General features: G+C 36.2%; 1 protein-coding gene across 1 annotated transcript; it reads left to right on the forward strand.

The window, feature by feature from the left end:
• Positions 1-16,300: 16,300 nt before the first annotated feature.
• Positions 16,301-21,910, forward strand: LOC118737749 (gustatory receptor for bitter taste 93a; the record flags this gene model as incomplete). The annotated part of the gene is given in 3 exon segments (XM_036468482.1): positions 16,301-17,112; positions 21,526-21,670; positions 21,760-21,910. Coding segments are annotated over 3 exon segments (816 nt in total). The 5' UTR covers positions 16,301-16,497.
• Positions 21,911-22,568: the final 658 nt, after the last annotated feature.

The following is a 22,568-nucleotide window of genomic DNA, read 5'->3' on the forward strand; positions in this document are numbered from 1 at the left end:
TATCACATTGTAGAACTTACCCATCAGATATCAGTTCCTACCACTGTAACATACAACCCTAATGTCAACCAGTTAAAGCTTTCAGAAAATCATTTAACTTTAGCTAAAAAGGGTTTTGATTATTCCAGTAGAGCTACCTATGTATTTAAAAAAAAATATTGTCGAATGTGAGTGTTACCGAATAATGCAAAAAGGCGACCTTAGGTTCCGCAATTTTTATTTATTTTTGTTTGCAAAATTGCCTTGCAAAAAATACTTCATACTCAGGTGTACGGTGAACTTATTTTTGTTTGTATCAGTGTTTTGACCGTTTTTTGATTCACTTGGGATTTATTTACAGAAGAAGAAAATACCCAAAATATGTATGTACTTAGGTATCTACCCTAAGCTTATCATCGTTCCTATTACCATAATCCATTCGTCGTCATGAAAGTCGTTTTTGTTGGCGTTATTAGAAAAATCATATCCCGCACTAAATTACGGAGATCGCCTTTTATCCGCTTGTATACACTTTCCTATTGTTATGGCTGTACCTACCCATTGCTTTTTATGATTTTTTTTTTCGCTCAGTATGCATCGCGATATTTTATCACAAACAATATGAAGCGTACTCGCCCATACATACGTACATATACATCAGTATGCACATTAAGCAGGGTCATCAAAATCGGCCTTCAAGCGCTAGAGTTAATGGGTTGGTAAATATTTGTCTAGTTAATTTTAAGAAAGATTATGTAAGGACAGTGCTGTCTTCAGCTAACACGACGACTTCACACCTGTTATGAAAATTTTACTGCAACCGATTACTGCATTTGTTACTTGGGAACTAAGGAAAATATTTATATTCACTGCGTAATTCCATACCATTTCTAAAAAAAATGTTTTTCCCAAAAACAAAAAAAGTCCGTATTTTTTCATTAAAAAAATCATAGGGTGTGAGAGCGTAACATTAAAAAAAAATTTGACATGCTTTTATTAAATTCTACTTATATGTAATCAAATCTTTCAATCAATTTTTCAGCAACTTCCCGATTACCTAGAGGCTGGACACATAGCCCAGAACTCGATGACAATGCAATATAGTGATGGGTTAATTTTACCTAATAGGTGGTGCAGGAGTCGTATTAGTTGGAAAATCAGAATTTATGATCCGATTTGTTTCATATTTAGAATGTATGTGTATTACTTTAATGGAAAGAAATAACTCCACAAAAACTATAGCCATTAGGTGTCGGGGGTCCATTTTCTACACTAATAAAAGCTTGTCTTAAATTTTTTTTAATTACTTACTTTTTATTTACACATATTTTCTTTAATTATATATTTTATTTTCTTCTCTTTTCTTGTTTTATGTTATTTCCCATAACAATTTCAAGTCAGTTTAATTGTTTAGAGTTTATTTTATTAAAAAAAGGTCACAAAAATTATTACTTAAAAAAAGTAATAATTGGAGGAGCTTAAATAATCTGCTGGCCGAGTTCAACGTTAACATAATTTATTGCTATCCATTTTTATAACATTTTTTTTTGCGCAGCAATTTTTACCGTAGCCAGTGCTTCTAGCTTTAAAATCGATGTTGACGACCCTGCTTAATGTTCACGCATATGTATGTACATACCTACATATGGGCACAGATCTTCGTATGCAAGCACGCAAGTGCATAGGGAAAATTTGTAATGCTGTCGATTGCGACGTTGCTGTAGCGATGGTGCTGTTGAGGTTGATGGCAATGGTGATGGTGACGGTGGTGACGGTGGTGACGGTGGTGGTGGTGGTGGCAGTGCGAGTGATAGTCGTGCACCATGGTGATAGTACATATTTGTTGTAGTTGAGCAGTTTTTTACGCTTGATCAACAACAACGCGGATTTTCTACCCTGCTCCTGCCTGCAGTGCCTTCGCTTGATCTGGATACTGTAATGCCTGTAAAAGTTCGTTTCATTGTATGCGGCTACCCTCCTCGCTTGACGTTGTGCCTTTGTTGTTCCTGGTTGAGGTTATTTATTTTTTATTTTTTTACTAAATTTTCAATCTACGTTCTACTCTGGCATTATGTTTGAAATTGTAGTCGTTATAGTACTTTCATAGCTATTATTGTGTTGTTGGTTTTGTTGCAATTGCTATCGCTATAACGCTCGTACAATGCAATTTATTTTTTTGCTGCTGCTGCTGTTGTTGTTGGTTTCTTTGTTGTTGTTGTAGCAAAACGTGATTAGAAAGAAATGTCGTTGAACCGACAAAAATAAACAGAGTAGCTGAAGACTAGAAGATTACGGGTTAGCGAGTACGATGATGGGCGATCGTAGTATATGTGCCACTGTTGCCAACTTGGTGCTTTTCGCACTAAATTTAGTGTTTTATTTTTTCATCAAAACGCGAGAATTTTAGAGCTTGGTGTTAGTTTCGTAAGCTACTTTACAAAATGATTTTGCCCACAGTGCGCCGGTGGATAATACGCTGAAAAAAAGGAGATCCAAATTCGTCGAGTTTCAGGCGTCAAGCAGTCGCGAAAAAAAACCAACTAAAGTATTTTTGAGTTTCAGTAAGATTATAAATTGATTTCTAAACACTGCCACACCTCACAGTAGAACGTAGGACATAATAAAACGTTTCAGTTACCCTTTTCCAGAAATTCTTTACTTAACTTTGTCCACCTACCTGGTTCCACACGACAGACTGTGGGTCGGAAAGAAAAGTTCTTTATGTTTCCTTTGGTTCATGATACCCCGAATTAAACTTAATTATTTATTTTCGCTTTCGTTTGATACGAATTGCAGAAAAGGTTAAGCAAAACTAATAAATATTGAAAATCTAAACAGTCAGGAAAAAGTTTATTAGGTTTGCTTAAATTTAAGCAAAACGGAAACTCTGGACACAGTTTCAAATTAGAAATTAAGAACAAGAACATTAACGCCGCTCGGGCGCGAATATTTGAATTTATAGAAAAAATAATAAATTCGACCGTCGGACAAGAATTGGCATTCCTACAATGTGTATTTAGGTAAATACCAACTTTTACGCATACAAAATCCATTAAATATTCCAATAGAAATATTGTGCTCTTTTTCGATAAAAACGCTACTTTTCATGGGTTTTAGTGCCTTTTAAAATTCAAACCCTGGCAACACTGATATGTGGAGTGTACGTAAATTTGTGTGTACACTTATGTACATACATATATTCATATTTGTATGTACATATGTGTGTATTCATATGTGCGTATAACTTGATTGTTTGGATTTACGTATTAATCAAAAATGTTTGTGTGCAAATACAGTTCACAAGTGCACTGCGAAAGAAATAATATATCTACATACATATGTACATATATAAATATTTGTGTTAGAAGTGAGTATGAATGTATGGGTACTAGTATGTAGATAGATTCAGGAGTTCGTTACTTCGTCGACTTGTACTTCGATTTAGGTGCATTAACGGTTTTAATTGCAAGAGCCAACGGGGGTGCGATACTGGCAAACAACAAGCAAAACTCGTTGTTGTGTTCTAACTTTGTAGCTAAATTTGCCATTACTTACATACAGGCAGGCGTAGGTATGTATGTTTATACCTACATATATGTATGTATGTATCGTATATGTGGTTTTGAACATATGCATGAACGGCTGCCAGTCCAGTCCTCTCGGGTCTCAAATAAATATAATTTGTTGTTCTTGCAACTTTGGTTTGTTGGTCGCAATGCTTTCTTATAGCCACCACTTCTCGTAACAAATCAGTTTTATCTATGTAAATCCGATATTGGTTGGCGAACCCTCTCGATTATCTGATAAATTTACCAACTTCGTGCGACTTTGAGTCTTTTCAAAGCAAATCCAATCACAAATAAATTCTAAAAAATATATTTTTTTAATTGTCCAACCAACCAAATCACAAACTAAATTTATTTCTTATTTGGTCGGTGAATGAAATCACAAACCAAATGGATTTATTAACTAAAAGCGGATTTAAAATCAAAAATAATTTTAAATCATGCAACCCTAATCTGCTGTGACAGCCAAGCCGCTCTAAAGGCTTTGGAAACACCACACACCTCTTCGAGAATAGTCCAAGAATATAAGTTGCGGCAGAACTCCGTTGCAAGGTGAAATGAGCTTGAAATGATGATGAAAAATTCCATCTCAGACAGAGAAGGAGTGACCTACGAGCCCTGACATATGGTCACCATAGGCATCATAGACCATCCACTGTGTGGATATAGTAGATGAGAATAGTGCAGAACATTTTCTCAGCCGCTCTCCTGCTTTTACCAGACTTAGATGATACTTTTTTGGGTCGGATGTATTGAGATTGGACGAGCTAGTTTTCTTTCACCCGACAAATTATTAAGAGCTCATTTATGGCTTATGGCTGGTAATTTTGCAGAGGAGCAACGATTTCCCACCCCAACAATATATTCTTGTTCTATAAATCCTCTTTCTAGGCCTTAAATACAATGGGATATACTGCCTAAGCGCTCTTTAGCAGAGCAGGGGTTATTATCCTGTTATAGAAAGTGAGGAGAGTTCCTTTATATCTTGTGAGCCTGCATATCTGACCATCTTCTTGGCTTAATCCAACCTAGGGCCCCCGCTTCAGATTGATCCAAACAGGCGCATTGCCTTCAATGCTCTCTTATACGGGAATCCAGACAAGAGATACGACCATCGACTGAGACAGACACTAAACGCAATTTCAGTTTGCATTCCTTAACCAGCTTCGATTTCGTAACCGGATATGCTATTGCCAAAAGCGCCATTTTACCTAATATGTTACCAGGTTGCAATGATGCCTAGAACTTTCTCTTGAGAGATGCCTGCAGCCTTTCCAATACGTAGAGACGGAGCAATACAGAACTTCTCAGAATAGGCTGCCGGGTCTATACCGCAGTCCATGCATCGGCCACGAACACTTTATCTGCTACTGTCTGGCACTGACGGGATTCAGGCAACGCTATTTTTATAAACATACAGTACGGGAACATTTTCCCTGTAACTTCCTGCAAAAATCGTAAGTTCCTGGAATACTTGATCAGCTTACTATTATCGACTTCAGCATTAGAGATAGCAAAAAATCATAAACTAACAAAGGTAAATGCTACTGCAAATGTTGGGGTACGAGGTAAAGCATCGATATTTTTACTCGAGTATTTCGTTAAAAGCATCGATGCCAAAAATACTCGAAAAGGAACAAAGAGTATCGATAGTATCGTACTTGTGAATAGTGGTGTACTATCCCTAATTGTAGGCATCGAGCGAAAATGTATCACAACGAACGCTACGACATTATAGTGCCGTCAGAATACCAAAAAAGTTTGTGAAGGAAGTTGCGTACGTAACGAGCGTTTGTAAACAGAAATCAGCTGTTCCTTATTGCCGCGTCCTTGGGGTTTATACAAGACAATTTTGCGGAGACAATGGTAATACATTTTTAATTGTTTCGTTTTGTGAGGACGCAAGGTTATACTAGGAATGGAAAAAACGCGCCCAACATCGATTTTGACTTCGAAGTCGATTAATCACCTCTGTTAGTCGACATTATAGCTTAAATTGACTTTTTGGAAATTTACAAAAGAAAATAATATCTATCCACGTTATTAAGTAATCAATATAAAACTACTATTTTTAATAATTCACAAAATAATATGTTATCAATTAGTTGCACACGGTTTGGCATTGAAATTTATAATTAAGTATTAAAATTAAAAAAAAAAATTATAAAATCCATCGATTCTTGAGAAGAGAGCCCACATTAAACTGGGGGCCATTACAAAATTGTGTATAGTATTGAACGCTTGTTGCTAAGTGTCATTTATTTAAATACCGTAGTGCCATGTTTTGAATATTACATAATTGAAGTGGCAGTGTTGCCCCAATATTAAGAAGATAAATAATAATATTTAGTTCACACTTCTGTCATAGGATGTTAAAACTTAAAAATTAGGTAATTACCATCAAATATTTAGTATACAAAAGTCGAAAAGTCATCGAGTGAGCCGTCTTGAGGCGACTCAACTCAGCCGAAAGTCGATTTTTGACTAAAGTCAAAGCCGATTTTCTCATCCCTATAAATTGACTACTTATGCATAAATATATTCACCAAAACATATGTATATACATATGTATATACTTCAATCCTAATTTTGTCTTGCTTTCTGCTAATCTGTAATACTGTCCAGTTTTTAATGTTTGGTGCTGAAAGTTGTTGTTGTTCTAGTTCAGAAACTACTAGCAGTTGAAAGTGGTTGCAGTCGAATCATGCACGTGCACTTCTCCTGTCCTATGCAATTATTTCCTTGCAATATTGCAAAAATACTAAATCAACGTTGAACGTAGCCCGTACAGCAAACTGGCCGAACTTACAAACATTATAGCATACATACATACATGTGTACATACATACATATATGCATATAGTATAAAACACAGTATTCACAGTTCAATGGCCTGGCATGGCCTCACTAGGTCTTCCCTGATTCGGTTAATGGCCAAGTGAAGTAGGACGCTTTGCAATGGGGATAGCATAGAGAAAAGAGTAGAGTACGAGCAGATTTGAATAGAGTAGCGTAAAGTAGAGTGATGTAAAGCGCGGTGAGGTGGTTGGGTATGCTGTTTTGAAACGATGCTGCATTTAGAGTGGCTCCACTGTACTGCAGCAAGAGCATACTGGGTATGGGTATGGGGTCAACGTAGCATATTGATCGACCGATCGCCATGCTCCTTGGAACAATATGGTATGTATGCATGAAGAAAACAAAAGCACCTATGTATTTTGTTTGTAAGTATGCACGTACATATGTATGTACTTTTGATTGTTGTGACTTTTAGGTGCATCCGAGATGTGGTATGCTCGCCAGAATTTTTATATGGAAGAAAGTGTTCACCACCGTAAAAAAAATTAAAAAAAATCAATAGTATTTTCTAGCTTTTTGAAACATGCGTATTATAATAGTGAAAATGCATGGGCTACAAAATTGCATGCCCTAGATCACACCACTTTGTTGACTCTTTTTATTTGTATAAAATTTGAATAACGGATTTAAATGGTTTTTGTAATATAATATCGCTAGCCTAGAGTAAAAAGTTGCTAATTCCACTTTTTATAAAAACTCACATCTTGATACAGGAGGATAGAGAAATTAAAAATGAATTGTTTCAAAAAGGATAAAGGTACCTCTTTTATTTATTCTCGAATGAAAGCAAAATTTGCCCAGTCCAAAAGAAGTACCGAACAGTGTTGCCGCGCATAATTTTTAGTGGTAGCCAAATTCCTTTAAAAAAAGGGCTAAAAAAGAGCTAAAAAAAGTAGTTGTGGCTAAAAATGGTAGCTAAAATTTTTTACTTACATATACATATATAAGTATACACGTAAACATTTTCAATAAGTAATCGTATGTATATAAAAACAATGAACTTTGGAAAAAAGCTAATATTTTATCCAACCAAAAACCTTTTTGTACCAGCTGCTTGCTGGTTCCATCAAGTGATTGTACCATCAGGCTCGAAGCATATAACTTACCAGCATGCTGATACAATATCTATTTCTTTACAAATGAGATCGAGGGAAGATCGAAATGATTAGAACCGAAATTTCATAATTTTTCTAGCATTTTGTTTAACACTGTTTTTTTTTTTTGTAATTCACAACTGCAATATCGTGAACGTAATCTTCCACAAATACAGCTTTGACTCATATAGTGCAAGAAATTTCCGCCAAAATACTTTTTACTTAGAAAATTGAGCTAATTTCACCACTAATCACAAAACATACACGGTCAATTGACTTGATGGGTCATTTAACAAATTTACAAACAAATTTATTTTAAACTATAGTTAAATCGTTAACAGATAAGTTAACAGCCCCAACACTTCTTCTTTTTTTGGCGCTGTAACCGTCCAAAACAACACGCCAGTCATTTCGCTTCTGTGCCAACTGACGCTAATTGGAAGTGCCAAGTGAAGCCAAGTCCTTCTCCACCTGGTCGTTTCAACGCAGAGGAGGCCTTCCTTGTCCTCTGTCACCAGCATCGCGACCCACGTCGAACGACATGACCTAGCCAGCGGAGTCGCTGGATTTTAGTTCGCTGCACCATGTCCATATCGTTGTAAAGCTCATACAGCTTATTGTTAAATCGTTTACGCTACTCGCCATCGCCAACGCGTAAAGGGCCGTAAATCTTCCGCAAAATCTTTCTCTCAAACACTCCAAGAGCCGCCTCATTGGATGTTTTCATTGTCCATGCTTCTGTGCCATATACATACACGGGAATGATGAGTGACTTATAGAGAGTGATCTTTGTACGACGAGAGAGGACTTCACTTCTCAATTGCCTACTCAGTATAAAGTAGCACTTGTTGGCAAGAGTGATTCTCCGTTGGATTTCAAGGCTGACATTATTATTGGTGTTAATGCTGGTTACCAAATAAACGAAGTGTCTACTTTTTCAAACTTGTACCTGTCAACAATGACGTGTGTGCCAAGACGCGTATGCTCTGACTGTTTGTGTGATGACAGGAGATTCTTCGTTTTGTCCTCGTTCTCCAACAGAGCCATTCGCTTTGTTTCTCTATCTAATCCCGAGAAGGCAGAACAGACGTTGCCCGTGTTTTTACCGATAATATCGATGTTGTTGGCGTAAGGCAGCAATTATATGCTCTTGTAAAGTATTGTGCCTGAGCGGTTAAGTTCTGCAGCTACTATTTTCTTCTTCAACATCAGATTAAAGAAATCACACGAGAGGGAGTCACCTTCTCTGAAACCTCGGTCCTTCCCAATTCTGACGGAGCTTATGGTATTGCTTAACGTCATTTACATAGTCGTATTAGTTTCACTGGGATACCAAATTCAGACATCCCGGTAAAAAGACAACTTCTTTTCGTGCTGTCGAAAGCGTCTTTGAAATCGACAAATAGATGATGCGTGCCCATCCTTTTCTCGGTGGTCTTTTCCAAGACTTGGCGTAGTGTATTGTGTTCTGTGATGGATTTGCGAGGTCTAAAGCCACACTGGTAAGGGCCAAGCAGTTCGTTGGCGGTGGGCTTCAGTCTTTCACACAATACACTTGATAAGACCTTGTAACCTTTGCTTAGAAGGCTGATCCCGCTCGGTATAGCGGGGTCGCCTTTCTTGTGGATTGGACAGAGCACACTTAAATTACATTCGTCGGGCATGCGTTCACCTGAACACATTGTGCATAAGAGCTGATGCACGTACCTGATCACCTCCTCGCCGCCGTACTTGAATAGCGCGGCTGGCAGGCCGTCAGCACCAACAGCTTTGTTGTTTTTCAGCCGCGTAATCGCTATTCGTACTTCGTCATAGTCAGGCGGTAGGACATCGACTCCATCGCCATCGACTGGGGGCTCAGAATCCCTTCCTTACACACCTTGGCATTTAAATCGCCAAGCACGATTTTTATATCGTGCTGGGAACAGCGCTCATATGTTCGCTCCTTGGACGCCTCGTACTTCTCTTCCGTAGGGGCATATGGGCTCAGATGACGAGATGTTGCAGAACCTCGCCTTGATGCGGATTGTGGCTAAACGTTAGCCCACCGAGGTGAGCGCCAGCACTCGGCGACGGAGTCTCTCTCCCACCACAAATCCAACACCGAATTTATGCTGCTTTACGTGGATGGCAAGCACGACTAAAATGAAACTTCTTCTTGATATTATTCGTAGGTATAGCCTCACCGTATTAAAGAGGTCTTTCTATGTAAAATAATAACCCGTTATAATCGTACCTAATCTTGATCTCAGTCTCATTATTAATCTTTATCTCTATCTTTATCTCATTCTGAGTCGTAATCTTAATCTTTATCTTTAACTCACTCCCAACTTCAATCTCGTCTTAATCTTAACCTTTAAGTTTAATCTTCATTTTAATCTTAATCTCAATCTTTATGTTAACCTTAATCTTACTCTTCCTATTAATCTTAGTTCTTAACTTTAATCTTATTCTATACATTAATCTTAATCTTAATCTTGCTCTCCCTCTCCCTCTCCCTCTTCCTCTTCCTCTTCCTCTCAATCTATAAGAATGTGGACCCTCTTTGCAGCCACACCATGAACGAAAATGTGCAGCGGTTGGTTGCTATTGATCTAACGAAAAATAGTCCCCCGGAAGCTCCCAAAACTTTCCATGGTAGTCTGATTTTCAATTGCCCACCGAGCCCAAAGTAACACCGGCTCGCATAACATTATTGGTGGTGTTTATGCTCGATCCTGGGCATATAAAGTCTCTCACTATTTCAATATAATGCCTGCCAACATTAATGTGTAATCCAATATGAGAATACTCTTTCTAGACTGTAGATACTTTGTCTTATCTGACCAATCTATTTTTCCTATTTGTTTCAGCTGCAAACGATGTCACGCGCTTTTGTTGCACATTGTGCAGCGTTGCCTCAGCTTGTCACAACTAATTACGCTTTTCAGCATTAAAGAAATAGTGACTTGAAAGTGTGTCGGGTTTGTCCATAAATTCGTTGGAACTCAACCCTTTCCAATTTGAACGGAGCAAAGATTGTTACATGGCTTTACGGAAGCTTCGATTAATGCTATCAAATTTCGGTTTTCCGTGTTTGAAGCAATATTGAAAAGGCCCAAACACTTGTTGCGTAAAGGTCTTCAGTCTTTCCCACAGTATCGTCGGTAGGGCCTTAAAGGTGATGTTGAGAAAGGTTTCCATTAATGCAAACAGCGCGATCTCTATTCACTAAGATTATAATCTAAAAATTTAAAGAAATTTTAAATGAGAAGTAAAAAAATTTAATTAAAAAGAAGAAAACTAAAATAAGTTCATAAAAAATTGAATAAAATTAAATTTATAACTTTTTAGAAATTAAAAGAAAATAAAATTAAAACAAGAAGAAAAATAAAAGTTAAAAAAAGATTAAATGAAATAAGTGTCTGAAAATTTAATAAAATTTAAAAACATATTTCGTTTTAAAGCAATTAAATCACCAAATTGAAAGTAAATCAAATTTAGAAAACTGGTTAAAAAAGCGGGAAAAATACAGAAAACAAATTTCTAAAAATTAAATGAAATTAAAAATATATGCATATGTATACATACTTTACTTTTATAAACCAATAAAATCTAGAATTAAAAAAATATTTAAATAAAAAGTGAGAAACTATGAATGCATATCTGATTTCGTGAATTCAAAATTAAAATCTTAATCCCTCTGACCTTTGTGGTATTTATAGCTATAATAAAATGTGATCTGTATATTTGTATCATTATTTATAACTACTATTATTGTTATCAGTTAATCTTTATAAATTATAATAATAAAAGTAAACTTAAAGCTAAGGTACTAGCAGCTAGTGGCCATCGACCTTATTCTAAATTATTTTAAATACTGCATAAAATATTACTTGACCTTAAGATATTCATGCCAAGTGAAAGAAGTGGAGCCCCCCTCTTCCGGTTATTTAATCATACACATTCAAATATTCTTATTATCCGGATAGAACTTCCACTACTATTTTCATCGGATATTCGCATGGCTATTAGAATTAAAACCACTCGAAAATATTCAAACTCTACCTCGTGTTTAGCTCGAAGCAAAACGCTCATTGGGTAACTGTATTTTACGTCGAGGCACTCTCTTAACCGCAACGTCATAGAGGAGCCACACTGAGTTTTGCTGCATGGCGCTGTGATGCGGTGCCGGCAAAGAACTGGTTGGTTGCGCCATATGAACTGCAAATCCAAGCGGCGGCAATTGGCCAAAGATGCGGTGCCGTCAACTGAGGTTACTATTGCCGTTGCAATTCACCAGATAGATAATCTGTACATGTTGCATACAAACATAAACGTCAATGCAAGCAAAAATATATATGTACATATTAGGGTGCTTTTTTGCGACTATTGTGTTTTTTCACTCCTACCTCGAAATTTTGTGTAAAACACCTAAAAAAAAAATCTCCCTAAATATTTGAACGCTTAATATTAACACTTGTTATTTACGAGATAGGGGCAAAAAAAACGGGAAATTAATGAAAATGTTAGGTTTGGTGACCCGTACTAACTCGCTGGTGGGAGTTAGAGTCACTCCGCAATGGCGAGCATTCAATTCTGAAGAAAATACGTCATTGACCACAATTACATCATGAAATGTCTCTGAGCAGTAGTTTTGAAAAAAGAATCAAAGCTTACGTGTATTTTATATGGGAAATCTTTGCACGCTTTGGGCCAGTACTTAATGTTAATATTAAGGGTTAAAATTTTCAGGGAGTTTTTTTGTAGGTGTTTTTCACAAAATTTCGAGGTAGGAGTGAAAAAACACAATAGTCGCAAAAAAATCACCCTAATACATCTGCACATTTATTTGTGCATCTTCATATGTGTATGTGTGTGTGTATGAACATCATAAAAACCAGCTAGTCGATGGACACTAGAATTACAGGAAACCTGTTATACTTGGAGATGCTACGTGCGTCAAACGCTCGGATGTTCGTAGGGCACTGAGTTGGTGCAGTCGTATTTGTTGGAAAAGCTGCAATGCCTTGTTTGTATCGTCTATTCTAAATACATACATTCATATGTGTACATTAATATTAAAAACAGAGTGCACATTAGGCTGGTCCAAAATTGCTTGTGAAAAAGTAAAGTCGGAATTTTAATGCTCTCACCCATAGCATTGTTTTATATCGAAAAAAATTTGCCTCTATTTTTTATTTTGAAATCAAAAAATATTTAGAGGTCGCTCATAGTAACTATGTTTTATAGGTCCGCCAAAACCTACAGAAAATGCCAGAAAATGCAATGGGGGGGGATAAATAGAAAACGTTAGTATTAAAAAATGTTTAATAAAATATTTGGGTACTGTTACTGGAAGTCTCCTGAAGAGAACCAGAGTTTTCCGATCGAAAAATATTGATTTTCAAGAATTCCACACCATTTCTACGAAAACTTGTTATTTTCCCAATATAAAATACATGGAAAACTTTGAGCGCTTTGAACGACCTCTAAATATTTCTTGATTTCAAAATAAAATATAGGGGTACATACATATATACATATTTTCGCTATAGAACAATACTAGGGGTTGTAAGCATTAAAATTCCGATTTTACTTATTTTGAACCACCCTAGTGTACATAAATACATATCTAGCTGCTTTTACTCGAACAGGATTCAAGCTTTTTACCATCTCAGCTACATACATATAATATGTAAGAGTATGCACTTGCACTTACAAACGTTTTTACAATCAAACGTATTTGTTGCTATACCTAGTACGTACGGTGACCATATTTATGGCAGCCGAATACGGGACAAAAAATAATTTTGCCAATATGTTCCACTAAAGCTAGAGGATTTTAAAACATCTCTCAATGAACTTAGATTTATTAGCGCAAACGCATTTTTATTTGACATATGTTTTTCGATCTTCAGATTCGGGTAATTTTTATGAGCTTTTAAGGTGTCAAAATACCGGATACGGGACAAATACGAGACATTAAAAGAAATATAGAACATTTGGCAATTGATGAAAAAGAGGACTGTCCCGTATAATACAAGACGAATGGTCACCGTACCTTCTTTTTACGTTTTGTTTTTGAAAGCATTTGCGCGAAACATATGTAAGAAAACTTTATGCTGAGTTTGTATTACACGTGCACAATTGCATACTAAAGAAAGTTGTATGGGCGAGTTTTCCACTAAGCGTAGCATGGCTTAGTATACTTCCTGGTCATACATAGAAAGCAACTTTTTAAGCGATCATAAAACAGCCACATCTTTATGAAGATTAAAATGGTGAAAGCAATCGTTGAATTGTGTGTAAACGGAGTTGGTTTTAAGCGTCGTTAGATACATACGTTCATAGTACATATATATCTGTGTTCGCATGGATGTCTACGATTGCCAATCGAATGTTACTATTTCTCTTCGATTATTCGAATAATCGCAAAGCTACCTACGATTATTCGAATACCTTATAAAAATCGAATATTCAAGCGCACGCCACAAAGTCGGAGGAGAAGCTAGCCAAGCACTAGCATATGTGTAAGCGCCATTGTAATATTATTATTATTTAATAATATTTTCAGGTTAGGTCCTTTAATCGAGTAATATCAAATTTAAGTTTGGAACGAAATTTTCTAATTTTCGGTGGCTCTGAAAATTGATATTGGAGGTTGTTAGTGCGAGGAATCCGAGCTTGCCATTATTTTTGCGATCCGACAAATATTTATTTAGGGAAATTGCCAAAAATTTGTTGGAAATACATTTTATTTTTGATTTTTTTGATATAAAATACCCTCCTAAAAATTTTATCGCAATCAGAGAGGAAAAAATATACTATTCATAAAAAATGTTTCGATTTTGAGCAAAAACCCCAAAAGTTTTGTATGTTGTTTACACCTATTTCAAATTGAAATGACTTCAAACTTGGTTAAATTATATACTTGAGTGGAAAAAAAACAAATGTAAAAAATGAGTCCCTGTTACGGCAAGCAAATTGAAAGAAATGACCAAAGAATATATATAACCACGATACAAAAAAAGGAGGCAGTTTCGCTTTGAAATTATTTGACATAAACTGTACTTATGACGTTAATACGTTTCGTAAATAGCACAAGTAGCACTGCCACCAGCAACAAATTATTATGTTCTGCGTCACAGGGATGCTTTTGACTGACAGAACGCCCATAACATGGCGAGGCGGCACAATGAAAACGTTCCCGCAAACAAAACGGCGCATTTTGATTGGACAAAAGTCAGCTGGTTTGAATTCCCTTCATACATTGTTGTTTTGCCGCAATTAACCTCCAAACATGTTTCGTTGTATTACTATTTATCTCTGCGTATGATGAGACATGTTTACAACTTTGATATTTTTTAATTTTTAATATTTTTGAAAACATAAAAATTGTTAAATTAAAGCCGTTGGCTCTTTCTGATTGGCTGAAGCAGAAAGCTTTTTGATGCAACTCTGCGCTGAACTGGTTTTCAAAGTAGTTAAATGATTTAACTGGTTCAATTTTCCAACAACAATTGCATGCGATTTATCTTGTTTTATAAACAGATTGTTTTCATTTAACTGGTTCAAGCCCATTTAACATGTTTAATTTATCAATTTGAACGTAGTATAAGAGAACGTCCCGCTGTGAATTTTCAGGGCTATATATCTTTAGCATTCATCACAAAATTATACTAAATGGTACTGCGTAGTAGGAAAGTATATTGTAAACGAAATTGTATCAAAAAAGTACAATTGTATCAAAAATGTCAAAATTGGTCTGTCTTGGTTGGTGTTAACCTACCCGCCCTTTTGTCTTGTACCACTTAGGCCCAGTTTCGGATGAGCTATTTAAATGGCGAAATTCAATTTTATATCACATATTTATTTTGTATTTAAATGACCAATAATGGCTATTCAAAAATGAGATATGCAACCCTGTGTTTGTACCACACGCACAAAATGTAAACAAACAAACGCAACAACAATTTCAAGGAACAAGCAACAGTGTTGCCACTTTCTTCGTATATTTGAAAAAACTTGATCTACAATTCAACGAATAGAGGGATAAATCGCATTTAAATAACAATTCAAAATTAAACTTAAGTGCATTTTAAATATTCATTTGAAATTTCCTCTAAGTTGTTAATTTCTAAAGACTGGTTTTCACTATGTCATATTTCTTCGAATTATAAGACCCCACATCGTTTTATGCAATACAAAATTTTAGTTAGTTGTGGCTTTTTTGCATTTCAGCAATGATGTGAGGAGATACGCTCTTACCATACTATAATAACGATATGTCGATATAAGTTTTAGTATTTTTTGCCGCTAAGTGGTTAATTTAACGCACACTTATCAGCGTGGCCTCATAAACATTGCCAGCGGGCCGCCTGTGGCCACTTAACTATCGACAAGATCTTATACACTTTATTTAATTAATTAAGGGAAGTTCAGCGTAGCGGCTACTAGTGTTGGTTGCACGTTTTTGTTTTACCCGCACCTTCGTCTCTTTTTTAACACAACGTTCCGCCCCCGCCCCATTGTCAAGCCATTGACAATTTTATCTACATATGTATATTCTGAAGCCAGTTAGTCTGTCTATAATTATGCCGAAGTACAGTCGCAGCGGTAGTGATCGGAGCGCTTTATGGACGCTGATTATCCTCTACTACCAAGGGCGCATATTGAGCATTTTTAGTTGGAGAATAAAGCAAGATAAGATGGAGTTACGAAAAGCTAAGCGTTGGCATCGCATTTTTATATTGATTTGGCGTGTATTTGTTACGGGTTTTTACGTGAAGCTGATGCCAGCAATGTTTGCATCTTTCCTTATACATGCGGACAACTCTTTCATGTCCATACTCGCACAGGTGCAGGTCATTTCTGTCAGTATTTTTTCGATAATCTGCTTTGTTACGCAACAACGTTCGGAATATGAAATATTTGATGTAATTCAGCGATTTATTCATATCTATAAGCAAATTTCAGCGAAGACGAATGCTAAGGCAATGCTGGGATGAACATTTGTAATGTGTATAATATTGAAGCTCATTCTTAGTGGATTGGGCCTAATATACGAGATCCCCTTGATATTCGAGAGCGGAGTTAGTGGCTCTTTATTGGCAGGCGTTTACCTTTGGCTGGGTAGAATATACATGTTGGACTGTTGCTTTGTCGGCTTTTTGGTTATCAGACAAATGTATGTCGAAATGGCTGCACATCTGGCGCAAATGATTGATACAATGAGGATCATTGATGCCGAACAGCCACCACACAGGCGCTTAACCAACCATCAACGCATGAAGCTTTTATGCATTCATGCCGAGAGTATCGACGAAAGCAGTGTCATTTATACTTCGTTGTACAAGGTTACACAGCGGTTTTATCACATTTTCCGCTGGCAGATATCCTTCTACATTTACTACAACTTTGTGATTATTCTGATGCAGTTACATCAGTTTATATTGCGTTACTTTCATACGGGCTATATAGACTTGCTGTCGTTGTTCTCTTCTGTTTTCAAGCTCTGTAATTTGGTCCTGTTAATTATGTGTGCCGATGCCGTAGTGGCAAAGTCACAATTGCCCGATTCACTGGATTTGGATTTAATTTGCTCAGATATCGATGAACGTTGGGATGTAAGCGTAAGTTAATTGAGATATATTTCTTCATTTAAGTTGAAAATGCTATATGTACATAAATGACCAGAATGAATAGAGAAGTCGATTAAGCCATGTCTGTCTATCCGGGTATATGATAACTCGAGCAAAAGCTAAGATATCTCAAATAAATTTGGTATATAGGTTGCTATTGAAAATAGGCGAAATCGGACTGTAACCACAACCCCTTCTCATATAACGGCTATGTTATTTCAGTAAATGTTGGATCCAAATTGTGGAAAATTAGTATGTGAGTAGAATTTTGGTACAAAATAATGTTGTTATGAAATTTTTGGAAAAGGAGCGTTACCCTGCCCACTTATGATGAAATACTCTATCTTAGTAGCCACTTCATCAATCCTTACCAAACTCGGTATTAGCCTTGCTTATTTAAAATGAATTGTTATCAGTATCAACTGAAATGGTATTGAAACGGTTGTATTTCTAAACTACATGAATGAGGGTTGCCACCTATTTTAATTATCAAATTTTACTCGCGTTTAGGATATATGGTAATTGGAATATGTATACAAATATAGGCGCGGGACGAAAGGGGTTTAATAAGGTTGTAGTATTAGAATATATTTTAAGTGGTTTGCCACCTGTTTGAAAAGGCGAATTTAATTTAAGAAATGCGCTTTATTTGCAAGTCGCTGATCGAATGACCTGATCTTCTTATAATGCTTGTTTAAATAGGCGAATAAATCATGCACATGGGCAGAATAACAAAATAAGTTATAGTTAGGTTTTGGTATGTTTAAACAATGGTGGCGACAATTATTAGAAAATTAGTAAGATTTTCATCAAGCACAATCGCGGCGATAAAAAAATGCAAGTACATAAAAAAATGAATACGATAAAATGAACAAAAGGAAATAAACAAGCAACACAAAATAGTTGATGAAAACACTAGTAACTATATATTGTATATAAGTAAATAATAATCAGCGCCATTACAATAATAAAATTAAATATACTACAAAAGTATATACTCAAACTTTTTCCAAGAAGCCTAATTAAAAAACTCGAAATTTTTATGAAACTTGATCGGAGTCGGACTTTTGGACAATAAACATTAAATACGCAAAACAAAATTAGTCAAAAATTGTTAAAGTGTCCCTCTCTGTTTCCATATTCAATGTAATTAGAGCCGTAGTAAAGATCTAATACTTTTTTCTCTTAAGATTATGCATCTCTTACCGATAGTAACGATACTATCGAATGGTAAGACCCAAAACTATCGAAAACATCGAAACTGAAAACATGAAAACTTCCTTCGGAAAACATGAGTGAAGGAATAACTAAGAGTCCAGAATACTAGTGTGTTCAGATCCTGAGTCAATTAAGCACCCCGTGCCTTTAAGTCTACTGGCACCAGAGAGACAGTAGTTCCAAGTGACCCCATGTTTCAAATAAGTGTGACCCGCTAGTTCAGCTCCAACTTTCCGACTGGTGTACTATTTTCTCGTACCTTCTACTGGACCAGAGCTCCATGAAATATTATAGGTTTAAATACGGTACCTTCTTTGATATTTCCTCAAAAATAGACTTCTACGACAGCTTCTCATCGAAAATTTAGACCAGGTACTTGATTTTGTCAAGGTCGTTAGGGTATTTTATACTACATACGGCGAGCTTGCAGTTCGCAGATAGAATAATAGTAGGGTAAGCACCCCGACCAATAGGTCTATTGTGCCCCAGTCGCTGATAATTTAGTTACCAGATATTAGTATACTTGGATCAAATCTCGGAGGGTTTCCAGAAATTTACTGCCAACTAAAAGCGCAGCATCATTCGCGCAGGTAATAACATGGGAGTCTTCCAGTTCATCTATCAGATTATTTTTCGTTTGAAATCCAAAGAGAGAACACCATCCTCCGTACCGTGTCCCTGTTAACCTTGCGCTGTATGGTGGCACTACTCCACTCCACAATTCTGTCGCAGCACATGTTTTAATTAAGCTCTGTTACGACGGTTTTGATCTCAAGCTTACTAAGGACTCTGACAGTAGCCCTCTGAAGGACATTGTTAAAAGCTTTCTCGATGTCGGAATGGGCATCTTCAGATGGACAGATTCACTAGACGTACATAACTCTTTCCGATTACTATTTTTTCAGTCATTGCAGTCAGTCCCTTCAGGAGGGCGCTTTGGTTCTTACGACAGAATCAAAAGTTCACTTGTTAATTAGATGACCTGCAGAAATGGAATTAGCAAGTGCTCCGATAGGTTTCAATAAAAAAATTGTGTTCAACAAAAAATTCTTTAAGACCGAGTTTAACACCCATTATCTATGTATGTACACATGTATGCTAGGGTGTTCGTCAAAAATATGAACATATAGATTTGGTACTGGGCACCACTCTATTTGGTTCATCCCCTCTTCTTCTTTATTGACCCCTTTCTCTTCTGTGCTAACTGACGCCAATTGGAAATACCAAGTGAAGCCTAATCTTTCTCGATCTGGTCTTTCCAACGCAGAGGAGGCCTTCCCCTTCATTTATTACCAGCGACCCGATTTGCGTTGAATACTTTCAGAACTGGAGAGTTTCTTTTCATTCGAACGACATGACCTAGCCAGAGGATCCATAGAAACAAGAAGATTGGCTCGTTATTAGAGATTTGGTCCAAATTTGGTCCATTTCTTTTCGTTTGGTCCATGGTCCAACTCTTTTTAAAATGGTCCATTTCACGATGAATATTCCGCCCTATGTTGAATATCGGCATCATCAGTAAAATTAACAAAACGGCCATCGTCAGCCATGTTACTGATGCCCTGACGATCGTCGACGATGACGATGACGATATACAGCACAGGGCTGATTGGCAACTTCCATTACTCGGTGAGCAATATTAAATTGGCTGGAAAAAATATGGAACGGTAGCAAAACTTTAATCATAGCATTTAGCACATGAAAATAATATTATATTTCAATCGAAAAGATATTAAACACCTTGAAACACCACATAAAGTTCTTTCTGATACTCATGTATCAATTTTGCCGCTACTGGACCAATCTCCTGCATTGGTAAATGATGCAGACGTTTTGGGATCAAGTAAGTTTGATTAAAAATGGCCTTCGGAGAATTGTGTGATTTAGTTCATAACATTTTTAGTCTGCCTCACAGTTCCGCAACAGCGTTATAAAAACGAAATTAAGAAACAAATTATAATTTACAACTTTAAATAATATAATGTTAATAATATACAATCGTAATGCTCTTTGGATCGAAAAATAAATTGGAAATGGCAACCGTGGTTGAAATTCTTATTAAGTTCCTAAAATTAAAAAAAATACCCTTCAAAAATTACAGAGAAATTCAGTTTGACTGCATCATTTAAAAAGAAACTTTTCTTAGTTATATCTAATGTTTTCTTGAATTCAGCTAGCTGGGTAGGTAGAGCTGTAAACTTCCATCAGTGTGTTTTGGGTTCGAGGACAGGTTACCAAAGACCTGTTTCTGATTTAAGCGAGAAAGGAATCAAAGATGAGTATTCTAAAGGAAATTAAAGTGTTTTAAAATGGAAAAATAATTTTTAGAAGTCGGCCCGACGTTGGACTGGTGAAGTCGTTTGGGTGAACTCGAAACGAATCCGTTTCTTCGAATTTTTTTGAGGAACCTTCGGTCTGGGTTGGACAAGTTCCACGCCCACATAGTTATATACATACCTAAGTATAAATAAAAGTCTTTCATTTGGATAGTAAACCGTTTTTATTATGACAATTTTTTATTACGACAGAATATGGAATCCACAATGTACACTTGTATTCAGAAAATTAAGCCGCCTACATATTTTTCAGTATTCGTAATATTCTTCATATTATTTCTTATTTTGTTCATATATTTTTTTTAATAAAGGCACTGTTCACTCTATGGCGTTATTAATAAAAAATAAAATTTGTGGGTATGAAGTCTTTTTAAATTTGGTATAAAACTGTACTTTTACTTTAAATTTGGTATAAATTTTGAGCATCGTTTTGCAGTTCGCTGGTATATCGTTTTTGCGGGCTACAGGGGAGTCGTTTTTGCGACCCGCCGGTAAGTCGTTTTTACGGCCCGCCGGCGAAGTGTGCTTTTCATCCGACAGTGAGTTCGCTGGCGAGTCGTTTGCGAACGTCGCCGGCGAACAAATTGTTCACCAAAACGAGTCGGAAACGACGGGATGTGACCAATTTTTATATCATTGCATTGGTGATTCACGTGTATACGATTACTTCCATCAAATTTTGCGCATTACTCTTAACATTTTGATAGAAACTTTCATACAAAGTTATGACGAGTATTTCTATCAGTATTGCCCAACATTTTACCTGTCTTATGATTGTCACTCTTCTTGCAGGGTTATTTTTATTACATATAATACAATTTTTTTTTCGCTTTTATTTTCTCCACCTCAGGTTGAAACGTTCATTTGTCAACGCAAAGTGGAAAATCTAGAAATTAGTGTTTTGGGTTTCTTTCACCTCAATAATGAGTTCATTCTAGTCATTATATCGGCCATTATGTCTTACCTCTTTGTACTAATTCAGTTTGGAATGACAAGTAAGTACTTTATAAATATATTTGTTATTTATTTATGTATGTTTATTTGACAATTTATATGTTTCCACTTTTTGTTTGGTTTTCAACAGAGAACTCGGTAGCAGCCGGCCATGCGTACCCGCACCACACTCTGAATCATAGCTAAAATCGTACAAGTATTTATTTGGCACCTTGTTGCAAGATAGCAACTTGTACATCATCATTTAAATTAAATTTGAATTGTTTTTATAATCACAGCGAAAAAATAAAAATTCCCAAAATCTTGTAATTATCTTTTGTATAAAACGAAATAATTTGTGGGACTTTGATGTTGGAACTGAGAGATACTCCTTTATTATGTATGTACATACATAGGTGCTCAAAGCCCAAGTTGTAGCAGAAGCTGAGGCTGTGTAGTTGACGGTTTTACGCTGAAGCTGATTACGGCACGCAACGGAGCGTAACGCACTTGTCACGCCTATTATTTGCAAATGAACTCAACGTACTGTGACCTTTGTGTTGATCCGCGCCAGCGATAACAGTGCAAAAATGTCCCTCGAGCATATCTACATACATATGTACATATGTATGTGCATACCCTGCAGAAAAAAATATCAATTGATAAAAAATAATCCACTTGTAGTTAGCTTTTTTACGGGATTTCAAAAAGAGATATAACTTGTAGTTAGCTAAAAAAAACTAGTTGACAAGTAATGCAGGAGTAATGAAGGAGATTGTTTTCTTCAAACGCGTTGCTATTTAAATATCCTGCACTTCGCAAATACTTTTTCGAATTGAGGACAAACAAAAGGAAGATCGAAATTTTGTGTTATTATTTTGAAGCTATGTATGTCTGACGGATTTCGAATATGGGACCACCTACAGCAAAATATGCAAACAAATATGAAATGTAATAAAA

The sequence above is a fragment of the Rhagoletis pomonella genome, unplaced genomic scaffold, assembly GCF_013731165.1.
Source record: "Rhagoletis pomonella isolate Grant_MI unplaced genomic scaffold, Rhpom_1.0 Rhpom_scaffold_00004, whole genome shotgun sequence".
Classification (NCBI taxonomy): domain Eukaryota; kingdom Metazoa; phylum Arthropoda; class Insecta; order Diptera; family Tephritidae; genus Rhagoletis; species Rhagoletis pomonella.